We start from the raw sequence: 24,491 nt of genomic DNA, 5'->3' as shown, positions 1-24,491 counted from the left end.
ATGAGGATATGAAAAGCTGTAGTAATGGATTGAAAGAATAAAGGCTGAGAAACTGTCTAGTGTTCTTTTCCTTATTATCAGATTTTTTTTTTTCCTTCTGTGGTTGGCTTCCCTGGAGTCATTATTTACGTGCTCTGTTTCCTTTTGATCTAGATAAGCTGTTGCCGAGCCATCATGGGGCTCTCTGGTTACATCTGATGCATTACTGTGAATCGTGCACAGCTCCCAAAATGCCAGAGTTCATTCTTTATACCTTCCATACTGAATTCACCAGACTTCCGTGGAAGGAAATGCACCCAGACCAGATGCTCATGGAAGAATTCTTTAAAGTAAGCATCTAATGTGGATTGAAAGAAAACAGTGTCAACTTGGTTAATGAAGACTTGAAATTAAATGAGGGCCAATTAATACACCTTTAGGTTTATTGTAGAATATTAGTAGTAGTATTAGATTATGTTCTTATCGTCGAATCAAAACAGTGGTTCAGGTCCTAATGCTATGGAGGGTCATGAAAAGTCACTTGATGAAATATATAGCTCAGGGTTGCATGGAGGTATTTAGCCTTTGGAGAGAGCATGTCTGAAAGCCAGCCCGCTTTTGTCAGTGCTTTGCTTTGGCTAGATTAGGTATTCGCCTGCTCAGAGGCTTGGCTGTGAGTTATGAATCCCATGCATTTTATAGGGAGCTTAGGTGCTGAACTCCAGCTCTGGACTCCACTCTGAAAGTCTTGCACCACTGTAGCCAATTCCATTCTATGCATGTGGGCCTATCTAATATGGAAGATCATACAGCATGGATGCGGTGGGAGAGAGATGAAGCCTGGTTCTTCTGTAGGTCAGATGAATGCTCTAACCATTGGAACATCCTTCATTTCCCTTGATATTGTTTTTATTTGTTTACATTGTAGTAGCAACCTTAGAGCCTTAGTCGTGGACTGGGCTGCCTCTGTACTAGGCACTGAGCAAACAGTAAAAAATATCCCTGCATCAGAGAGTTTACAGCTGAAGCATAAGATCAAAGGTGCAGCAGTCAGGTAGGAGAGTGTAAAGATGCAATGCAGGGAAGCAGCAGCCTCAGCCCGCAAGCTGCCTAATCATTGTCCCAGTATAGAAACTGAGATGTAGTTTTTAACCGTCAGTTCAGATCTAGGCTTTCAGATAGCACAGCAATGAAGATTGATAAATGAGAAGTAGAAAATGTGACACTGGATTGTAATCAGATTATGTTGGTAATATAGCAAAGATTTTGGAAAGAACTGGCTTTAAATGCAAGATCCAGATTTATAATGCGTAGTTTAAAATGAGTTGAGAAAAGAAGCATTGATTTTTGTTTTTTATAAATGCAGGCCATGCAAGTAATATCATTCCACAGAGGTATAAAATTAATATTATCCTTACTGAGCTGATGATCATGGCATCTTTCATTTCCAAGATGGCGGCCTCTAATACGTGTTTATAAAATTGGAGTTCAGATGGTGGGAGGGGCTTGGATTATCTCCTTTTGAGGCATTACCATGTTTCTATGGGTACTGGCTTATCCCCACACATCTAAAATCATAACCGCATATCTTAGCCTTCTTTAAAAAGAAGTAACCAGCAGTAGCAGTTTTGCAGCTGAAGGTGTGCAATAATCCAAATAATTCCCCTTGATAAGAAATTGCCTGATCTTGGTGACCTGGGCCATCTCTCTGTGGGAAGTTTTGCAAGCAGAGGCTATGCTTTCTGGACAGTAAAGGGCAGAAAGGAGTCATGTGTATATATATAGCAGATTGGCTGAGCTCCTGTTAACTAGCTCAATTAACGCTCCTGCTGTTTAATTGCATAGTTGATGCTGTGCATGGGCGTCTTTTTGTTTCAGCTTTAAATAAATAAAGGTCCCAATCTGTTTTCTCCTAGGTGGAAAGAGGCAGTCCCAAGAGCTGTTTCTTATTCTTGGGTTCTCTTTTATGTGAAATAAACTGGGTCAGTGTCCTGTCAGATGCTTGGAATCCCAGCCCACTCCCCGAAACGCACAGCATGATTGTCTGTCTGCTGTATATGATGGTCCTGCTAGCAAAGGAGGAGCAACTGCTGAGCAAAGAGGTAATTTGGAAAAAGATTTTTTTAAGCAGATCAGATTACTTTGCTGACCTGGTTTTGCCTGAAGATACAAGGATTAGAAATGCGCAGAAGTCACTGAAGATGATGACTGGGACACTTAACAGTAATTGTATTAATGGTTGAAGACCAGAAAATGTGCCCTGTAGGGCACTGACAGCGGTTCAGCAGAGATAAAGTAATACAGAGCTCTTGTATGCATTGATCTCCACCTTAGCTGTCATTACCAAGCAATCAAGCAAGCATTCAAAACCTGTTTGAACTACAGTGTTCTGGTAAAAGAAATTCTACAAACTGTTTCTAGACCATTCACCATTGTTCTTCTCTTGTAGCTACTTATCTGTCCTCTGTTATCATATAAAGTAAGTACCTCACTATGTCAAAACTGTTTCACTTCAGAGTGAATTTGACTTCTGAATACTGAACTGAAACAAACCATTGCACAAGGAGTCTGTGGTAGAACAAGATGTTGAAGTTGGGTTACCTAGCTGGCAGGCTAGTGTTCTGATCTCCTTTACAGCATCTCTCGGGACACCTTTGAGTTAAGAGTCTGACTGAGTGGGGTGTGCTAACTGTCCAGATATTCCCCCACAGTCTTCCCTATATCATGTGTAATTAGAATGTTTCATTATTATGGTCTGTTCTGTGAGAATAAGTATTGATATGTTTTTGTATTTTATCAGTGTTGCATTTGTCATGGGGCATCTGTACACACCAGGGGGTTTAATCCTCATTAAATTAAATAGGTTTATAAAATTTAAACAGGTTTATTTTAGAGTGTTGCATGAGTGTTTGCACACGCTAGTTTTTCAGACAAATTAAGCTTTGGAGCATTACATCAGTGTTTCCACACGCTTGGTTTTCAAATGAATTAAGTCCAGTCCCCAGCCGGTGCCACAAGACAGCAGGAAGATCCAGTGCTGCTCCTCCCACCCTATGCCGTGCCATGCAGGTGTGGGAGCACAGAGCTGGCAAATGGCACAGTCAAAAAAAACCCATAAAGCAGAAGCAATTCAAAAGTGGAAGCAATTTGAAGGGATGAAGTACAAAAAAGTCTTGGTGCCAGTTGGTGGACATTGAGGCTTATTACATGTCTTTGAGTGCCTTTGTGTTTGCACACAACATATCCATGGACGTGACGCTTTAATTTGCAGTGAGCCAAATTAACTTATGTCTGAGGAGTTTTACTTTAATGTACCAGAAAGACTTTTAAAGTGCCTGGAAAACCCACTTGTGTAAACAGTCACGCCATTGCAGCTCAAGAAAGGGCAAAAAATGTGGTGTGTACAAAGCCCCATGATGTCTCTGAATTGAGTTTTACTATTATTTTTAATCCACCTGCATTCACAGCATTAGAGGGGGGCAAACTTTGATATATCCAGCTAGAAAAGTCTGTCTTCTTTTGAAGAAAACACCAGCCTTCCCCTCTGTAAAGGAGACAGGCTGCAGATTTTTCTCACTTGGGAAGCTATGAATTTTACAGTTAGAAGTAGGACACAGCAGTATTCCAGAAAGTGCCAAAACTTGTCAGGCTACTGTGCATTGCTTACAAGAGAACAATTATTCCTTCCCTGGCTAAGAAGTGGTTGCAAAAGCAGTGAGTGGTTGAGGATTCTGTGGCTTTCCCAGAGTTGTAGAGCGTAAGTATGTTTTATTAGAGGATGAAAGAACAACTTTAACTGTATAAATCTGCTTCGGTCATTGCTTTTCTTTTTATAGTTTTAGGATCCTTACTTGTGAAGTCTGGGATCCTCTGTAGCCATACTAAGCCACAGACAGGCATTACACTTTATGCTGGGAGAAAAGCCTAAGGGTTCAGGTGACCCAAGGAGCAGCCCCATGGTGCCCTGTGGCTGGAAAGCTTGCCTGTGTATCTGTCCAGCCTGGGGCTGGAACTTCGATGCTCCAATTCCTCAGCTGTTTTTCTGGTGGTAGGAATTTCACGTCAGAAATTCTTACCATGAGAAATGAATGTCTGCCCATGGCTTTAGTCTTGCTCTTTAGCTTAGTCCCCAATTAAATGAGTCTCTCTCCACCTTTGCATCCCTGTTTATGGAAGTGCCTTGCCCTACAAGCATATACATTAAATGTATCGTTTCCAGAGTTCTTGTGCAGCAGGAATATATAGAAAGCGAAACGGCAACGTTTGTTTTGAAGCCCTGGGATCATAGGATCAAAGAAGAGTAGAGGTGGAAGGAACCTCACAGTGTCATCTAGTCCAGCCCCCTGCTCAAGGCAGAATCATCTGCGACTAAACCATCCTAGCCAAGTATCAAACCTGCTTCTGAAAGTTTCCAAGGATGTGGAGGCTTCAGAACTTCTTTAGGTGGCCTATTCCAATTCTGATCACTCTCATAATCAGAAAGTTCCTTCTACACTGACTGGCACAAAAGACCAGCTGACCGGGCAAGGGACCACTTTTTACTTTGATTGCGGAATTGCTTGCTGGTATTCATACCCGCACCAGTCCAGCTGCCAGACTGGTTAGTGTGTGCTGTTTTGAGGGGAAGCCAGCAGGGGTGAATACCCATAGCCCACCATTCATAATTTTTAACGAATGAGAAATAATGATAAAAGCACGCCTAATGAGGGCAGCAGGGCTGCCCATATAAACGGGGCAGTTCTGCTGCTGAAGGCCAGGCAACAACATCACCTGGCTGGAGGGCTGCTGATATCTGGAGGTGAAGGAGGAGCTGTAGGGGATGGATTGGAGGCTCCTGGTCCTGGGTACGACCTAACTGCACCTAGGTATGACCTAACTGCGCCCTGGTGGGGCTCCCAGTGGCGCAGGAGCCCCCAGGAAATGCCTGGCCAGTTACCACCCCGGTGAAAGGCGGGTTGGGGCACCTTAACCCCTAGCCCCCATGACTGGGTAGGTTACCCCTTTGTTAGAGGGTCAGGAAGGTGGACCCCATGGTGAAAGAGTAAGGGCCATAGACTGAGGCCTGTCTAAGTTTGCCCTGACTGGGCCATGCTGGGGCCAGGACCAGAAGGATTAAAGGGCTGGGGGCCCACTGCAAGGGATGCCTAAGAGCTGAGGGCCTGGGGTCCCAGCTGGCCTGGAGGTGGGCCAGGGCTAGTGAACCAAAGGTCCTGGGGGGGACCACACTTGAAGGGGATCAGCTCAGGGAGCTATGTTGCCTGGTACAATGGGGGAAGAGACCGCCTGAGGGGAGGAATCCAGGTGGGGTTCAGTTAGGAGGATTGTGGGGCCCAGTGCGGGGGCCGATGGTAGTGAGAACATCGTGATGCCGTCTGTGAGCTTTGTGGTGTAGGGGAGGAAAGGAGCCACAGATAGCGCCCCCTGGCATCGGGGTAGTAAATGGGCAGCCTCCTGCTTAATTAACATCCATTAATTAATTTTACCAACAAGGTGTGACAGGCGAGAACGTGGGCGGGTAGCCCAGGAAGAGGTGGGCAGGCCGCAGGGAAAGCGGCTGCGAGGAGGCCCCCTGTTACACTCGTGCAGGTTTTTTTTTTTTAAATAGGGAGACAGAAGCCTCTTCAAAAAGAGCTTTCAAGGGACTTAGTTGGCGTCTTCAGCACCTGAGAGAGGCATACAGGTATTCAGGTTAGTGTAGGATGAGGGAGATCTTCCTGGTAGGCATTGATATAACTTTCTTGCAGAAGGGAACTAATTCTTCTGCAAAAAATCCCTTAAATGGTCTCCACCTATAGTCAGTGACAGCCCCCAGGATGGGTCTGAGTAGCTGTGTACAAACCTGATTTCCTGGACCCTGCGCAGGACTCAGCTCAGCTGGGCTGAGTTGCCTTCCCCAGCCTAATGGATCGCAGCGCTGGGGAGGGGAACTGAGCGATCAGACTCAGTTCCCTGGTCCCTGGTGGCAGCACTCAGCTTCCCTCCCTCATCGAGCAGGCAGATCAGGGGCCCGCAATCCCGGGAGGACTGGCACAGCCCCCGCAGTCCTCCTGGGGTTGCGGCCCCCTGATCTGCCTGCTGGAGGAGAAGCTGTTTCGAGCTTCCCCGTTATAGCCTATGGGTGAAACGTCGAAACAGCCTCACTGTTTTGACAAAATCTAAATGAAATTCAGAATGAAAAGCTGTTCCCTGGAAACCTCAAAACGCAAGTCGGAACAGAACGGTGTCGTTTCGCAGAGCCCTAATGTTTAGTCATCCTGACCTGTGACCGTGTGAGGGAAGGGCTTGGGACCGGACCAGTCATGTAAATCCTGGCTGTCCCTGCTGGGCTGTCTCAGTAATAAACGCAAATATGCACAGGCCTGTGATTGCCGTGGTAGAATTGTTTGTTCGTGCAAAGGCTGTGCCTCTGGCTGGATGTCTGTATTGATCTTTTTGTTCAACCTCCTGCTATGACCCTGGAGGGCTGGTTCCAGGCCAGGTTGCTTGTAGCGACTGCACAGCAGACCTGCCTGGCTGCAGGACTTCTCTTGATTACAATTATTCTAGTTAAAGTAGGGGAAGCAGAGGCTCCATATACTGTAAAAATTCTGTTTTCAGGCACTGATGATTCCGATCTTGTGGGCTCAAATGTTCCCTGGCGCCACCAGTGGATCTTTGTCTTCCTCAAGTCTTCAGAAGGCTCTTCTTGGAGATGCTTCCCCCACTCCATTTAAAAATGTGTCTGAACTTTTTTTATTATTTGCATTTTCCTGTGGTATGTTCATGATAGGCTAATTAGCCTGCCAGATCTGGATACTGCCCACACCTGCAGCCATCCCAGACAAAGGGCTGCTTAAAGAAGGAGAATGTTATTAAACAAGGACCTAAAAGCAAGCCATTCCAATGTAGAAGCCAAGGTGTAATCATCAAGAAGTATAAAAGATAAATGTGGAACGATCTCTTCACTAGCTAGACATAAATAAACTCAACCTTTATGCTTTTATAGCATGATATAAGAAAAAAATCTGCTCCTCGGCTCCGGCATGTTTGCTGTGAAGTTATTTACAACCACCTTTGCTGCAGACATACAGCTGCTTCTACAAATACTTGTTTCTGACCATAACATTCTTCCCAAGGCGACATCTGTGGGGTAAGTAGCAGCATGTTACAGTGATGCAGCACTTCCAAGACCACTGGCATCTCCAAGCTGGCCCAGCTGCCTGTGCAACTCCTTTGTCAGAGGTCACAGCATCTCTTGAATGTTGTCCAACCGGCTGTCTTGGAGTTTACTCTGTGTCTGATATTCGAGATTTTCTCATGTCTGATGTTCCATCAGCACCCACGTCCTACTTTATGGTTGCCTTTATTTATCTGATAGAGAAAAGAAGTGCGTTGCAAGCACTGCATTTAGCAGCAGTGGGTTTTGAAAGGTTCCTTGCAGAACCCTAAGACTGGTAAGGCTAAATCTTGCACAGAACCCATTATTCATTTTGTAGCTCTTGAGCTTTACCTTTGAGGGCACTGTGAATCTCCCAGAAGTTTTGTCATGGCTTATTGGTCAGCTCTCTGCAGAGATCAGTCTTCCATTTATCTGGTGGCATGAGGTGTTCTGGCTTACACAGTCAGCATGGCTTCTGCTTCCAACTGCAAAAAAAGTCCTGGAACAAAACACAGTCTTGCAGTCCTTCTGGTTATTTTGTCATTTTGCAGGTCTGTCTTAAACTGTAAAATATAGCAGGTGCATGCAAACCAGCCCTCAGGGGTTCTGCCAAGTTCTGGGGCAGTTGGTGTAAGTATCCTTGTTAGTGATAGCATCCTACTTTCACTCTGGGAATCCCCTCTGATCTAATCTAAATGTTTTAGATTGATTTCTACTCTACTGATGTTATGAATATTGGTTAAAAAAAAAAAAAAAAATGCATAACCTTAATTTTTTTTTTTTTTCAATCTTCAGGAGTCTCCGCTAATTAACCTCCTTGGACAGACAAGCTCCCTTCCCTGGCAACTTGTGGGCATTGCCTCTTATCAGAGCGTCATCAACTACTTTAGCAGTCATTATCCTCCTTCCATCATTCTCACCAAGGACACTGCAGCTGAGCTGATAGTGAAACTCTTGAAAATCTCAGCTGGCTTTGGTTCGGCTTCTGACGGTCACATACATCTTGTAAGTACTGACAGATGACTTTGGAAAGTCTCTGGCCTCTTTGGGAATATATTCTAGTGGTCTCTCATGTGAGGCCTTGTGTTCCATACGAGTAGTACTGAGGGTGTAATTACTTTTGTTAAAATATTAACAGGATGCGACACTGAAATGCCGAGCCTATGTTAAGCAGGTGGTCCAGTTCCTCAGCATCCTGGAACAAAATGGGAAAATAACCCTTTCGATTCTGGAGCAAGAAATGTTCAAAGTCTTAGATGATATTGTCATCTTTAACCCTCCGGGTAGGTATTAAGAAAGCAGCAGGACTGTTAAGGTTGTCAGGATATGTCATTTTTATGTAGCTACATTTTAAAACTATTTACTGCTTTTACAGTACATTGGATAGTTCCACCATAGATGTTTGGCTCTCTTGACCGTGTAATTTCACCAGTTATTTGTATTACTGTGGTGCGTAGGAGCCCTAACAGTAGACCAGGACTACATCTGTGTTCAAACACTGATCAAAAGGATAGTCACTGTCTCCAAGAGCTTATAGTCTGTATATAAGGAGATAACAGATGGATGCAGATAATTGTATTGGAGGTAGAGCTTGAAAGAAGACCATGATCTGGTATGGGTCTTGTTAAATGTACATTGTGGTGAATTTTAAGTGCTGAAATGGTGAATGAGAAGCTAAAAATCAGCTTAAAAACCTTGAGATGTAGAAAATAGCACTTTTGCAGGGTTTTTCTTTGCTATCTGGTGTTCAAACCTTTATCATTCGTGGTTTCAAGCTACCTTTTTGTATGTTTTTAAATGAACACTGAAACCCTCATATAACCAATCACCTCATACCTGGAAGAGATGAAGTTTTAAGAAAAAAAATTCCACACAGAAGACACCCAGGAAAATGTAAAAGAATCTGCAATATGAGAGTGGATAGTACTGTACGGTATACCACACCAGCAAAATACCCAGGGACTGGCTACCCATTTTACGGCAAACCATACTTTATACTAGTGTAGGCAAACTGCCCTCTTTAAAGGGGGTTGGAAGCTTTGCAGAGAAGCATAGGAAAGAGAGCCCATAAACCGGACATCATAGAAGAGGTAGGGTTGCGTGCACATACGCACATGGATAGTTATTGGAGGCAGGAGGAGCGAGATATCCACTTCTTGCAGCACCCACCAGAAAAGGGGATATTGGGAAAGGGCAGTTGGAATATGTGTAGAGACGCACCTTTTCACAAGTGAAAAGCAAGGTGGTGTGATCTGATTCATGAGACATCTGAAAGTTAGAAGGCGATAGAAAAAAGGTGGACTTCCTTAGAGGAGCCTCCAATGACAACACCTTCCCTTTTCCCAGCAGCTGGGATGGGGAGAGCTGGACTGCCCCAAAACGTTGCTCAGATGGAGCCTTTGTTTTTCCTGTCTGCTCACGGCTTGCAGATGTCTGGTAAAATCCTCGTGCCTTAATGTGGCGGTCTGAGCACAGCACTGTGAAGCTGGAAATCCCTGTGTTTCCAGACCTAGCTGGCTGCATCCCTGCTGAACCAGGCTGAAGGGGATACTCCTTCCAGGGCATTAGTATGTATCAGTTTGTAAAAATGACTTTATGACATTTTAATTTCCTGATGTGAAAAGTACAATTCAGGGATAAGAATCACAAGCTTTATGCACTTGAAGGAGTATGCCCTGATTTGTGGAATGCCAGTGTATTCTAGGGAAGGATTATCATCTCTATTTTATAGATTGGGAGCTGAAGTAAGGAGCTTGTCCTTGGTCATGCAGTAAATCTGTTGCAACGGCAAGAATTAAAATTGATCTGCCTGGGTCTCAGTTCAGGCGTGAGGCAAAAGACCTTCCTTATTCCTGTTCTCTCCTCTTCCCCCTTTTCTGATTTGTCAGACATGGATATGCAGACTCGTCATATGGCACTTAGCAGCCTCTTTACAGAAGCCCTGATGATGATGAACAATGCCAGCGTTACAACCGCAGAGTCGCTGCGGGGCAGCTTACGAAGATGGACTGATACGAAAGTGCATGGTCTCTTAGTGTTGCCCCTTCTCACAGCTGCATGTCAGAGCCTGGCATCAGTCCGCCATATGGCAGAGACCACCGAAGCTTGTATCGCAGCTTACTTCAATGAAGGTAAGCGACAACTTCTCGCTCTGTCATTCATGATTTGTTCTGAGCTAAGACTAAGTAGTCATTTTCATATGTCTACTAAATAACTTCTCAGGTCATAGCTTCAGGTTACTCAATAGCTTTAATTTTTGGGTTAATTTCGTTTCATTTAAGCACTCTCCATCTGTGCATCTAACCCAGACAGAGAAGTCATGGAAAGTGGTGGCGTTCAGTTTTGAAGTTCCTTTAGTCTTAACTTGGCACTTTCTTAGAATTGCTTTTTTGTCCATGAGCCACTTAGTAAAATCAGCTTGTTCTACGTGATAGATATCTATTCTTTTTTCCTAGGGGTGAGTAATTTTTTGCATTACAGAGAATCTTTTATGGAAAAAAAATACGGGATTTAATAGAGAAGGATAACGCCTCTGGAAGTTTTTACAGCTATTCCTGCAGTTACGTCCCTTCTGTGGGTTTTTATGGGCTGGTTAAAAAAAAAAAATCCTAAGCGTCTGTGCTCTATCAAATTCTCTAGGTTGTTAAAGTAATTTCTTTGAAATCAGAGTGACTGCCATCCCATTCTGCGCTCTAAATTTTAACTTCACTTGAGAGAGATCCTTAGACCCCTGTTACCCTGTCTCTAGAATTTATTAAATTATTACTGGTGTGAGGCTAGAAAATGTCCCAACTTGACCTCAGTGAGATGAAACACCACCAGCCTACTAATTTGTGTTCATCTCCAGCTGCCTCGAGTTAGGTATTTTGAAGCTTTGGAGAACAGCTGCCATGCTGTGCATTTTTTTTTTTTTTTGATTTAAAGAGATATAGTCAGATTTTAAGTTTTACCCTGTCCTAGAACTAGTTTAGCAAATACATCTTACTCTGCATTTATTCTCTCCTCTCACTTTGTTTTAAGAATTTCCTCTCAACCAGAACTTAGGCTGGGGTCCCATACTCGCTTCCCTTCAAGTTCCTGAACTCACAATGGAAGAATTTCTACAGGAGTGTTTGTCTCTGGGGAGCTATCTGACCCTGTATGTCTACATGCTTCAGTGTTTAAACACTGACCAGACTCTGACCAATGAACTGAAAATGCTGCGGACTGTCAGCAAATGGTTGGAGCAAGTGTATCCAAGGTAGTTAAATTTTTTTGGTTGACAGTAATGATGCCCAGCTCTTATATCGTGCTTTTTCATCAGCAGATCTCAATGTGTTTTGAGAAGAAAATCAGTGCAGCCGTTTGGTCTGGGTACAAGCGTATCACCTGACTTTCTCATTCCAGCTCAGCCTCTGACCTACAGAACAATAGAAAAGTAGGGCTGGAAAGGATGTCAAGAGGTCATTTAGTCCCTAGCCCTTCTTGAGGCAGGATCACCCCTGTCTAAACCATTCCAGACAAAAGTTTATCTAACCTTCTCCAACTACTTGCAAGGGTGGCAATTCCACAAGCTCTCTAGCTAATCTGTTCAAATATTTAACTACCCTTATAATGAGAGAGATCTTCCCAATATCTAACCTAAATTTCCCTTGCAATTTAAGCCTATAATATCTTGTCCTGTCCCAGGCAGCCACAGAGAATAGTCTGTTGCCATCCTTTTCATAACCACTTTTCAGGTCATTGAAGACTTAACAACCCTCCCTCAGTTTCCTCTTTCCTAGACATTTTAGCAAGTGATTTTTAGCTTATTTTGGGGGATTTGTCACATTCTGAATACTAAACTTGATGCAGCCGATTTTTTTTTTTTTTCTTTTTAAAGGTGCGTATGTTAATTGGAGATGATCCACTCCCAATGTTTCCGGTTGGGCATCTGAAATTAAGGCCACTTTTCTCTCCTTGTAGCTCTGTAAAACATGGATGAAAGCTATGTGGCAGGCTTATGATAAGAGTTAAATAATTGAGAACTTGGAAGCTGTTAAGTGCCCCACAGTGCTATATCTTGTGAGATCTTAGCTTATCATTTTTCTTTTTTTAATCAAATGTAGAATGCATCAGGGTACTGCAGGCTGTTTGACCCATATATACAGACTTTTGGCAAACTTGTTAGTGATTAAGGAGACAGAATATAATGTGATAGACTTTCTGTCACTAAAGCTCATGCTCCTCTCTTTGTAATTAATATACTTCAGTAAGTCTTTTCACTCTGTGGTATCCTCAGGACCCTCTAGGTCTAGTCATTTGTTGCTGACTTGAGAAAAAGATGGTAGGATGAGAGGCTGGTTTGGTCTTTGATCCAAAGCTGAAAGCCTCTTCCACATCTCTCAGCTTGGCTGAGGATTTGTAGAAGGACTGGTAGAAGGACTAGACAGAATTATTTAAGCACTGCCTGATGCAGATATCTCATGTGATGCCTTCTGTGGAAAATCTGAGTTCGTTGATTTTGGCTGCAACCACAGACTACTTGGGAAAGACTTAAAAATATAACCACAGAGGAACTATTTGTGCGCTGCTCAGCAGCAGCTTTCAGTGTTTCCACTGCTGGCGGTTAAAGTAAAAGCCTGAGTCTCTTCCTTCTTAAAGTTCAAAATCTGTGTAAATAAAGCAAAGAACAAGTAATAAAAGCCTAATTCTTGCTCTTGCACAAAATATGTATACTGGTGTCACCCTTTGTACTAGCAATTCCACTTATTCTTGAAGTTAAGGCCAAAGGGGACCATTCTGATCATCAAATCTGACCACCTACAGACCATTGAACCTTCTGTATCCTGCCTATAACTTTTGGGGTTGACTAGTACAGTGACTAGTGTAAGAATATAGTGATTCCAGGCTAACGTGTCTTGAATGGTTCTTGCCAGACGTCTCAACTAAACACTTTAGTGGGCTAGCAGGGAAAAGGATAGTTCTGTAACCAAGGGGACAGGAAAATTGAAGTTTCTAAACTCTACTTCCCCCTTTTTTTTTTCCCCCCTCCTTGTTTTAAAGCTCAGTGACGGAAGAGGCCAAGCTGTTTCTCTGGTGGCATAAAGCCCTGCAGTTGTCCTTAATCCAGACGGATCAGAATGATGCCATCCTGATCGAATCCGTCATCCGGATATTGCTCTCAATACAAGGCCGGCAGAATCAGTTGGCTGAAGAGAGGCTGAGTTCTGGGATACTGGGTGCCATTGGGCTGGGCAGGAGGTCTCCTTTATCGCCAAGGTAAGAATCTGTTTGCTTTATGAATGGATAGAACCTGATGTTAGCACCTGATGCAAGCAATGTTAGCACCTGATGCAAGCTTTCTCAAAGTTTTGCATTGTTATTTTGGACCCATTTTAGAGATGCTGTAGAGAGTTTGGGATCAGATTAGGACCAGGATATAAGCTTGGTTTATGGTAGAAAAAGGAAGGGAAAATGTAGTTGTGGTTCTGGTTCTCGGATTTTATTTTCAGAAGCTCCATCAAGAGGAAACACTTTTGCACCTGGCTCACTTACTTTGTCTATAGAAATTGGCCAGAGTATTTCATTAGCAGCTTGTGTCCATTCATTGTTTCGCTCTTTTTTTCCCCCTATGTTATCCTTGCGGAGTTGGGATACATTTGAAACGGGCTCAAAGAAATAGAGAAGTTACAAGTTAAGCAATTTCTTTTCTTCAGAGAGAGTGAGCTTGGTAATAATATGACAGAAATATATACAGAAAACCTTGAAAAAATGTCAGGCAGAGTACTTTAAGCTTAAGTTAAGTTTGTGCTTGTGAGGAGTCTCTTTGGATGAAATATTATACCACTGAAACTGGTGACAAACTCTCATGCCCTTGAATGGGTCTGGGATGTACTTTGTCTTTTTAGTAATACAGATCTCCGAAAAAATGTTAATGAAGGAGGAGAAGGAATTTGGTGTGATCTGAGGCTATTATTAAAACTAATGGGTTATTCAGTTTTATCTGTAATACTTTTAAAGCAGACACCAGTTGCAGTATAATAATCAGTAGAATAAACCTTCTGCCGTCCCCCTTTCACGAAAGAAATTAGGTGGTGGTACTTTTGGCATAACTACGATGCTCATTTCATATTTAAGGTTCCGCGTGGTCACCCGCAGCATGTCCGCCTTCCTCCTGGTGCAGATTCCTACAGAGAATCAAATCCGTTTGAAGCCTGGCTCAGAACTGCACCTGTCACAGAAAGCCCAGCAGGTAGATGATTGTCACCAGCTTCACCGCATGCCCTCTTCCTCTGTACTTGCCAACCAGCTTGCAGTGTAACACGTGTAGGAATTATTGCCAATCTGCATTCAAGCTGAATTCTCCCTTGAGAGGCCAGATTTTAATGGGAACTGGATACCAATTCAGATATAGCCCTCTGTGGACCTCCTGTTATTTTCAATCTGCACCAGTGTCTAAATTCTGAATTTTAAAAGCAATTAGCTGATCCCATTTTTGGCCCAGGGGGGATGTTTGTATCACCAGCTATTGCACTGCTTGATGTTACTTCTCTGAAGAACAGCGTATATTCTGCCTTTGTTCTGAAGAACAGCATGTATAGCAAATGAATAAGCAGGTAAATGAACAATATCTTGAGAGAGAGCAGGATGAAGGTGACATAGGCCAGGGAAGTGAGTTTCCTCGGCCAAGCTGATTTCTCAGCCCTTGTTTTATAGCAAGAATAATTTGCCTTGTTACAAGTCTTAGAACCTTTAGTAGGAAGCTTAAATGCGTAAGTGAAAATATATGTAAGCTATTATAACCAAAGGAACTTGACAGAGAGAACTTCCTTGGGAAAGGAGAAGAGAGAGAAGTGAGCTGTTTTACCAGTACAATAATTATAATTATAATTACTTAAATTATGAGAGTCAAAAGTAACTCTTCAGAGGACTTCAAGTACAAAAGATGTTTCTGTTTTCCATGTATTTGACAGCCTAGAGCTGTTCTGAGCTTCTCTCTCAGAGTTGCACCTATGTAAAACACACTTCAAGTTGTAGTTAAGTCAGTGGATACTTTATACACTTTGTGCCCATTCTTATTTTTGTTCTGAAATGGCTTATTTTGGTTTTGATAAAATTGATTAATATTTGGCTAAAGCAACAGATGCCTGGATTAAACTCAGTTAAGTGCATTTGCACTGCCTTTTTCAGTCAGAGTGTTTTGAAATGGCTCTTTTAGCCAAAGCAGTGCAACTTTTTCATAACATCAAGCCCTGAGTTGAGGGAAATTTGAACACAGTAATATAAAGTAGCAGGAGGTAAAAAAAAAAAAAAAATCCATTAACAGTGTTGCTTTAAAGCAGCAATACCCACATGAGTGAATCCAGTATGGCATTGTAGCCCATAATGAAACGAGCCATAAGCATATCAGAATTCAGTTGTAGAAGTTAGGCTCAGATCAGAAATGTGAGTTTACAAGCCCAGCTATGGGGGTGCCAGGGGGGAAAGACTGAGAACCAGCTACTTTAAGTGGTTATATTTTATGAAAACAGACATTTAAAGGGCTTAGACTAATAGAAGTATCTTTTACTACATTGCCATGGATGTGCTAATTTATGAGAACTGGAAAGTGAATGGACTGGAAATGAAAATGAAGCTGACGAATCCATTTTCCTGCCCCAGAAAGAATGAAAAGTGAAGGTGGTTGTTTGGGAATTCTTCAGGCATTAATCAATTATGTGTGCAATTGCTAGTCTAAGCAAGAGACTTCTTTTTAGTATCTGGTTTTTAATTCAACAGCGTCCTTTTGAAAATTTTTAAAGAAGGCTGCAGGGCTATTGGTTGTAGCCACGTTGGTCTGAGGACACAGGCAGACAAGGTTGCTTGGGTAGATGTGATATCGTTTATTAGACCAACTAAAAAGTTGGGGAAAAAAGTCATTTGCAAGTTGTCAGGTACAGACACCTTTTATCAGGCATAGGAAGATTGCTTATGTCAAGTGTTCTTTTCTACCATGGTGAGCATATAACACCAGCAGTCTCCCAATGCCTGACGAAGGGTGTTTGTGCCCTAAAAGTTGCAAAGAGCTTTTTTCCAACTTTTTAGTTGGTTTAATAAAAGATATCACATATACCCAATGAGCCTTTTAAGAAGGCTGAAATGTATATATTTCAGTTATCATTTGAGAAGGAATCAACAACGGTTGATATGCACATGGTGTGTACGTATCTGTGTGTGTCTGTATACACTGATAGTTAAAACCAATGTGAAGAACAGCTCTTTGCCACATGCTGGAAATATAAATTATGCTTAATGCACGTTGAAACATGACATCTGCTTTAGAGGGAGCGACATTGGTACGATATTGTCACTTGAATCTGCTGTTACTGCACTACACGCAATATATGCGACTATTACATAATCATGGGGACCTGCTTTTCAAATGTTTTATTAAGAACTTGGTATAGGGTTAGATCTCAGCTGGTTTAGTTTCTCTGATGTTCCATTGAAGTGTTTGATACCAACTCAGGGCCTGCCCCGTTATAACTGCAGAAACAGGGACAGAATATACTCAACTATAACTGACTTTTCCCCTATACTTGTAGGCACTGAATACTCTTGAATCTATGGGCTCCAACAAACAATATATGGAATATCAAGAGCAGCTCTCCCAAGCTTCCCAGTTTATCAAGCATCCAGGTCATTGTCTTCAAGATGGAAAAAATCTCTTGGCTCTCCTTATTAACACGCTGTACCCAGAAGTGCGTTACCTGGACATCATACGATAGCAAGAACTGAGACCATCACAAACCTTGTTGCAGTTTTGGACTACTTTGGTTTACATTTTGAAGTTGTTGTTACACAAGTAATTTTTACTTGCTGAGCTCCATTTAAAGTAAATCAAAATAAATTGCTTAAAATGAATCAAAAGGGTTGGGGGAGGAAAGAGGGAACATACATTTGCATGTTTCAGACTCTTTTAGGATTTGGGCACAAAGACAAGTTACCACGAGCCAAGCTAAGGTGTGTGAATTTTACAGCCTGTTGGCTATTCTGTGGTAAGTGCTGTGCGGATATGCTCTTACCCCACTAAGGATAAGCTACCTTGTACAATTCCAGGGTAACAACATGCATGCAGCAGTTGCTGCAGAGTAACTGGTGCACTGAATTCAGGTCCTGGCTCACCTCAAGCTAACTTGATTGTGAGCTCATGCACTTGTTTTTTTAAGCCTATGGAATTACTTGGTTTGTGTCTGGTAAACACACTGGAATGGACTTCTGTCCATAATATGAGGCTAAGATGTACTTGAGAATGGCTGTATGGATTTTGAGAGACATCATAGCTTGCCTTTGTTTCAGATGTATCGCTTCTCGGCCTCTTCAAGGCTCAGATCGAGCGAAAACATTTATTCTTCAATCTGTTTGCTGCTTTGCTTTTTGCCTTGTGCCTTTTTCTTCTGAGAGTGCGTTCGTTATTTGGGCCAATCCAAACTTGAAGGTTGCATGTAAAGCAGTTGCAGATTACTGTTTAACCATTTTGCCTGTAAACATTCTCTTATTGACCCCGAAAATTGAAAACTCACTATATCCATGAATATAGTGTTTAAAAAGAAATTGAACTTCTCTGTGATGTCACAGACCTCTGCAGTTGAGTGAAATCTTTGGCATTTTTCCCCATTTCATAAAAGTGGCGGCTAAAGTGTTAACTAAGCACTGGGATTTCTCCCCAACTTCCAGAAATACATCTGCTTCCATATTGTTACCTGGAAATGAGCCTTTTCAGTCCCTGATGCTTTATTTCACGTAAACTCTAGAACTTAAGTTTCTAGATCTCAGATATGTAGAAAGGAAATTAAAGAGGGGGGTGCTCATGTTAAATCACCAGTTCCTTAATTTTGAGTAGACTGGTGGTTTTATGCCTGAGTTCACCAACCTGGAGAAACTGCTCTTTTTTCCCCTGTTAGCTGGGTACATTGATAGCGGAGGGCTTAAGATGGCACTGGGAGAGGCACCGATTCTTAATTTGGTGATTACTCGTTAAGATTCCATTGCCAAAGCATGAGCCCTGGGCCTGTAAACTTGTCTCAGTCAGTGTCATGAATGATCATCATTTTTATTGCCTTCTTTGAGTGCATTATTAAAAAAGCTTCCTTCCTTTAGGGAAGCGAAGAATGGATCTTCCAGGTTGTGGTTGCTTTACTTTGGCCAGTTTATTTTCCTGAATAGCATCTGATTGTTTCAAATGGCCTTAAGAATCTCATCACTGCCAGTGAACCTCAACACATTTTCCCCATCAATTACTCTGTGATTTTATTCATGCTTTTTGTGTTTAACATATGATCTTATTTTAAAGCATTCAGTTCTGATCACCTGATAAAGGATATGTACTACCTATATCATCTTCACAGATCATCAGCATGCTGACAAATATTGCACTTCTGGTTGGTTTTAGCATTAGAAAACTAGTCAGTTCATTTCTTTTATTTCCCTTTCTTTCCTCTTGCCATATTTTGCAAGCTGTCAGTTGAGTGTCTAGACCATACCTGCTCTCCACAAGGACTTAGTATTATTCTCAGTTTACCAGTCCATATATACAATGATCCTCATTGTGTGCATTAGCCAGATATCAATACATTACCTTTTTGGAAGCTTCACAACTGGAAAAACAAATTCTGCTGCTTTTGTTTGTTTGTTTGTTTTTTAGACTTAAGGCACTTGTTTTATAGCTTTCTTTAGACTCAATTTCCAATCAGTCAGACAAATGTGAAAGCACAGAAATATTATGTATGTATTTGACACGCACTTTTAAAAGAAACTATTGTTTCAGCTGTTGAGTTTTTACAAATCGTGTATTTATAATGTATTAAGTCTGTAAAGACCCTGTGAAATAAACACTGAAAATCAAGTAATTCAAGCTATTTCTGTTAAGCCACAGGAAGGAGCCAGGAGATGCAAGTGTATTTCATGGTAAAAGCTCTTTGTTACTAAATTGGATGGGCACTTTGGGAGTTTCTGATATCTGACATCCTGGATTTTAGAGGTGCACTGATGTATCGGTTCAATATTGGATAAGTACTGATATAAAGAAAATTTGCTGCATCGGAAATCAGCCCAATGGGGGTGATAATTTGGCTGGTAAATGCTCGTGCCTGCATGCAGCTGCAGCCCAGCAGCATGGAGAGCTGCCTTCAGCTAGTAAGTCTGTTGTAGTGGAAGGGGAAGGGTTGTGGGAGGGCAGATCAAGACATCCCTGGGGTGAGGGAGGGGGCAGGGCAGGGTGCTCGTTTGGGGTGGAGGTGGCTCCAGCTGCTGCTTGTACCCCAGGAGGGTGGGAGGGGAGTGGGCATGTGCCCCCAAATCTGTGTGGGGCAAGCAGACAGGCTTGAGTTTGGGCTGTGCTGGGCTCTTCTTGCTGGGGGATGGGCTCGGGGAGGGGGCTATGGAGGGGGCTGTAGCCAATCTAAATTTTGCTATAGCTCCCTCCCAGTGCTGCTGCTGCTGCTGCATGGCCAGCACAGCCCCGGCTCTTCCCAGCATGTGGTGAGAGGTGGGGATTGAGCTGGGAAGAACCAGGGCTGCGCCAGGAGGGAGCTATGGTGAAACCTGGGGTGGCCGCAGCCACCTCTGTAGCCCCGCCCCAAGCCCATAACCCCGCGAGAAGAGCCTGACGCAGCCCTGGCTTCAGCCCGCAGCTGCAGCCTGCCCGCCCCGTGCGGATCCAGGGGCATGCCCCACTGCCCTCCTGGGGTGCAAGCAGTGGTGGGAGCCATCCCTTCCCCTCCCCACCGTGAGCGCCCTGCCCCACCTTGGCTGGGCAGCACCTGCCCCTGCCCCCTCCCACACCATGGGGGGTTGGGGGGGGCATTGATCTGTCCCCCATGCCCCTTCCCCCTTCCCCTTCCACCACAACGGACTTACAGCGTGGAGAGCTGCCTCTGGTATCAAAATCGGATCGTGTCAGCCAATACGCCTCCTTAAAAATCAGATATTAGTATAGGTCCCACAAGTCTCTTATCTGTCAGTGTACCCCTACTGGATTTGGATTAATTCTTTCCGTATTCTATTCCTTGCGTTTACATCACACAATACTATGTTATGTGGGTGGCAAAAGCCCAGGAATGGAAGGGCAGAAATACTATTTTTTCCATCACAGTAAAATGCTCCAGACCTTGATTGTTTCATTGATGTCACGCTTGCCTTTTTCGCCCCCCCCATCCATCTCATCCAGATGTGCTGACTTCTGCCATTCATCTGTGCTAAGACCAAAATCCCTTCTTCCTGTGTCCCTACCAGAACACGGACCTCAGGCTTATTCATAACCTGCCTTGACTTCAGCAGTCTTTACCCTGGTCTTCCTGTGTCCCACCATTCCCTTTTCCTGTCCATCAAAGATGCTGTTATTATGGAACTGATTTTTCTCTTGGTGCACTGGTCATGTCACTCACCCTTCAGAAGTGCCATCCCTAGCTTCTTACCTTCTGCTTCATCTTTATCTGCAGCTCTGACCTTACTTATGTCTCTTTCTATTACATCCTCGGACGTACTTTCTGAAGTTTTGCTTCCCCTGTGTGTACACTCCTAAGATCTCTTTATGATCTCTTAAGCTTTTCTGCATAGCTGGAAGGAACCCCTAGATCCCACGCACCATAAGCTCCTGACTTCCCTTTCCTCCTCTAAATATTCCCTTAATGCCCAAGTCTTCTGACGTTTTAAACTGTGTATTCCCTAGCACAATCCTAACCAGGACCTTTCCCTTTTTCAGACTTGCAGCCTTCAGGTTTGATGAAGGCTATGAGTAATTATTACCTAATGAGGTTACTATATGTTTGCTTTTTTAAAAACATTCCTCCAGAATTCATTTCCTCCCAGACTTACTGCTCTGAAAATGCTGCAGTTTTTCCATGTCTTCCTGGAGTTTGTGATGCTGATTGTACTGTTAGTGTCTGTCTTCAGAATTTAATGCTTTTTCAACACTAAGCAACTAATCAAACTCTCATACTTCTTGGAACTTTAAGCAAACACACAACTTATTGCCTTTAAAATGATTGGGTCTGCTGGGAAAAGTCCTGCAGAGGGCTGGGCATTCAAGAAATACAGTAAAATTTGGGTCGGCAGTCACTAGGATAACTCATTACTGCTGCTGGTGCTTGCTCCCCAACGGAGTCCTGTTGATTTGGTTAATGTATCACCAGTAAAAGCATAGTCCTTCCAAGTATACATGCCTATGTGTGCTCCTGATAAATACGGTATTTATTTGCATATCGCATACATTTTTTCCTCTTCCAAAAAAAAGCTCTTCAAAGTTGGGGTGTGCATGTCTTAAGCAAGGAAGCTGATTTTTTCTTCTCTGGATTAGAAGCGTGGAGATGCTGTGTTCCAATGGCTACCAAAATGTCCAACAAGCAGAAGGGGAGGAGTCCAGTGTTAACCATTTCACAGCTGCAACGGAATTGCAAGAGCTAGTGCCTGAGCACTGGAGTTTGTGCCTGAAGCAGCAATTGAGCTGGCTTAGGACAGGTGAGATGCTGCGTGCAGTCTGTAACATCTGGGTGAGGCTTCTGGTATGGAAACAACACTTTACTATTTACAGGAACTTGTATAAAGAACTATTTACAGTAAAGAAGTAAGTCTTCCTTCTGCCCTGAAAAGGGTCTGGGGCCTTGCCTTGTCGCTGTCTTGCTACACCAGTACGTCTCCTGGTACCACGCTTTCTAGGTGTTCTGTCACGTGGTTGATCATGACGGGAAAAATCTCTTCTACATTTTGCCTTTCAAAAACAAGGTGTGTGTCTTATTTGGGGTCATGTGGCATGCAAGAAAATACAGCAGCGCATTGAAAATATACAGACCTGCACCCTCCGTAGCATTGCTCAAACCTTTGATAGCACTGGATAGCTGTTCCGGTCTGGTGAATTAGCTTCTATATTGGCAATGTGCACATGAGAGTGCAAGGCAAAAATGTTCAATTAGTGTACTCCATCGTAATCATCCAGTCACAATCAGTAGGCACTCTGCTTTTTTTATTTTTTTGGCAAGAAGCTGTACATTAATTACCCACCTGTATAATTACACAATTCTCCTATGGTGAGCCAGGCTGCTTACAACAGTTCCAAGTGCAAATTGTAATATATAGATTTTTCTTCATTATACCTCTCAAAAATCATTTTTTCTGTCCTGACATGGCGTGCAAAACACATCTCGTGAAAAGTTGAAAGTGACTAAGTGCTAGTAATTAGTCAACTAATAATTAGTTATTACGTCGTCATTAACTACTGGTAATTAGTCACTCAGGGATCATTAGTCACCCCTACCAATCCCCCTGGAGGGACAAATTAATGAGATTTTACTATAATAATAGCCCTTCCCCTGGATGAGGTTGTCAGTGAGAGGTATAGCCGACCAGAGGGAAGTAGGTTATATTTATGCATTGGAAATTGTGGGTAAAGCCCTGTGTTGCTTGGTGGTAACATACACTATAATTAACTTTGTTTCAGCAAATGTGCTTGAGGCTAGGTGATTTGTTTCAATTTCCCCTGAAAGTGGACATTGCAAAGGATGTCAGGCTGACTATGCCATATAAGGATGGCAAAGGGGGGTTATTTTCTCACTTTTGTTGCTTTTGTACCTATGACAGTAAAAGGAGAGTCCAGCATAGATGTCCAAGCAATGGATCAGACTGACGTACGGCTGATGGGCAAGAATTTTGTGGGTGATATCTGGGATTTATTTGGTAGCCGTGTTGGTCTGAAACAAAAAGAAATGCAGAACTCAAGCTCTTGGTTCAGAGATATGATACCTTTTATTAGACCAACTAAGAAATCACCACAAAATGATCTTTCTCTGCAAGCTTTTGGGCATACGCGCCCTTCTTCATGATATCTTTTATTGGATTAACTCCATGGTAGGGATAAATGTAGATGAGCTTTTGGGGCTTACCCAGGGAAAGGTGACAATGATACCCAAAAGCTTGTTTTAAGTCTATTGCAACTGTGCTTTTATGCCAATAAAAGATGTTGCCGACGAAAATGCTTGCTGCACATGTTTCTGGGACTTTCACAGCTATCACTTCAGCGCCACCAAAACATCGTGGCTGATGGCAAATCGGACGCTCATGCTGGACTCGCTGTGAAATGTTTGAACAAAGATCCTTTCAGCACTGACAGCCAGAAGTCTTTTCACGGCCATGAGAATTTCCCTGTGAAGGGGGATGTCGGGCTTAAGGTCACAAGCCGCCTACTGGCAGACAGCATAGGCATAAGTGCTCCCCTTCTGATGCCCCTGGGGTTCCCAGAGGTACTGCAATGACTTGGTGTTGCCCCGCTTGCCTGCTATAACTCCTCACCCAAAATGTGACCAGAGGAGCATGGGACTGGCGGATCATAGTGAGGATGTAAGGGAGTCAGCACAAGGGCGGTTTCAGGTGGCCCCTGGAGTAAGTCAGCAGAAGGTCCATCATGGGGGTAGCAGGGAGAGAACCGGGACTCGGAGAGGTATCTGGCACAGTCGGGTTGGAAGTGTGTGCTTTAAGCAAATTTCGTTGCAATGAATGCTTTGCCGATAAAACCTGATTATTGGACCAGATCATATGAGCAAATGGTAACTTAGATATAAGGACAATCGCAGTGTACTTTTTTGCTTGCCTTGCTTTATGATTGTAGGCTAAAGTAAGAACAGATTTCCTGATGCTGTTGTGATGCGCACTTTTATCAGTCAGAGAATTAAAAATAGGCACAGCATTTTTCTTGCGTTTCACCTCTGACCTGCTTTGAGATCTCTCTAATCCTCTTCATAAAACAATCCTGAATTTTCCCCCAAAATGGGTGGCACACTTTTGTTACAGTAAAAGATGCACAGAAATTACAGGCATCCTCTTCACAAACGCGCATATGGCTCGTTTCAATCATAGCACTCGCTTTTCTGAATAATGTGCAGTGTACCTTATTCACTTCTGGGTTTTTATGGAGAAAGCTGTACTTGAAGTATAAATATATAAAGCTAGAAATGTGGGGAAGGCGTGAACGTTGAATATTCAATATTCATATAATTCTAAATAAAAGCAGCTTAGTTTTGTACACTTCTGACTAAGTATCAGTATTTCTGGCTTTTGAAAAGCCCAACCCTCCAAAACCATCTTGATGCCCGCCTTGCATCTGATCCCAGCAGTCCTTCCTGCCCAAGTGCAGGGGGGCTGGACCCGATGAGCTGTAAGGTCCCTTCCAGCCCGTAGCAACTATGAAACCTGAACAATATTCGTAGCTAATTGTTCCCTCTCTTGCAATGAAATAGAGACTTAACTTTTGTGAAGGCTCAATAGCTAGTAGAAGGACATAGACTTTGCTAATGCTAATGTATGAATAGCAGCTATTTGTGCTAATACAGTGAAGCAGAAAACCCAAATCACAATACTTCTCTCCAGGTTGGAGCACATCTCACAC

The 24,491-nt window shown here is 43.0% G+C and overlaps 1 protein-coding gene across 2 annotated transcripts in view; it reads left to right on the top strand.

The window, feature by feature from the left end:
- Positions 1–19,109, top strand: part of EPG5 (ectopic P-granules 5 autophagy tethering factor) — a 68,777-nt gene extending 49,668 nt beyond the window's left edge. The window contains exons 36-44 of one of the 2 annotated variants that reach the window (XM_090037730.1): positions 154–329; positions 1,896–2,081; positions 7,913–8,122; positions 8,256–8,400; positions 10,006–10,248; positions 11,138–11,357; positions 13,142–13,357; positions 14,216–14,330; positions 16,663–19,109. In XM_090037730.1, coding sequence (XP_089893856.1) covers positions 154–329; positions 1,896–2,081; positions 7,913–8,122; positions 8,256–8,400; positions 10,006–10,248; positions 11,138–11,357; positions 13,142–13,357; positions 14,216–14,330; positions 16,663–16,845 — 1,694 coding nt within the window. In that variant the 3' untranslated portion in view covers positions 16,846–19,109. Of the gene's footprint in view, positions 1–153; positions 330–1,895; positions 2,082–7,912; positions 8,123–8,255; positions 8,401–10,005; positions 10,249–11,137; positions 11,358–13,141; positions 13,358–14,215; positions 14,331–16,662 lie in introns of those variants that run through there. The other variant, XM_090037731.1, reaches the window with a different exon arrangement.
- Positions 19,110–24,491: the final 5,382 nt, after the last annotated feature.

Source organism: Crocodylus siamensis, chromosome 3, assembly GCF_052110815.1.
Source record: "Crocodylus siamensis isolate JL-2025a chromosome 3, ASM5211081v1, whole genome shotgun sequence".
Classification (NCBI taxonomy): domain Eukaryota; kingdom Metazoa; phylum Chordata; order Crocodylia; family Crocodylidae; genus Crocodylus; species Crocodylus siamensis.
This window is presented reverse-complemented; position numbering and strand designations above follow the sequence as displayed.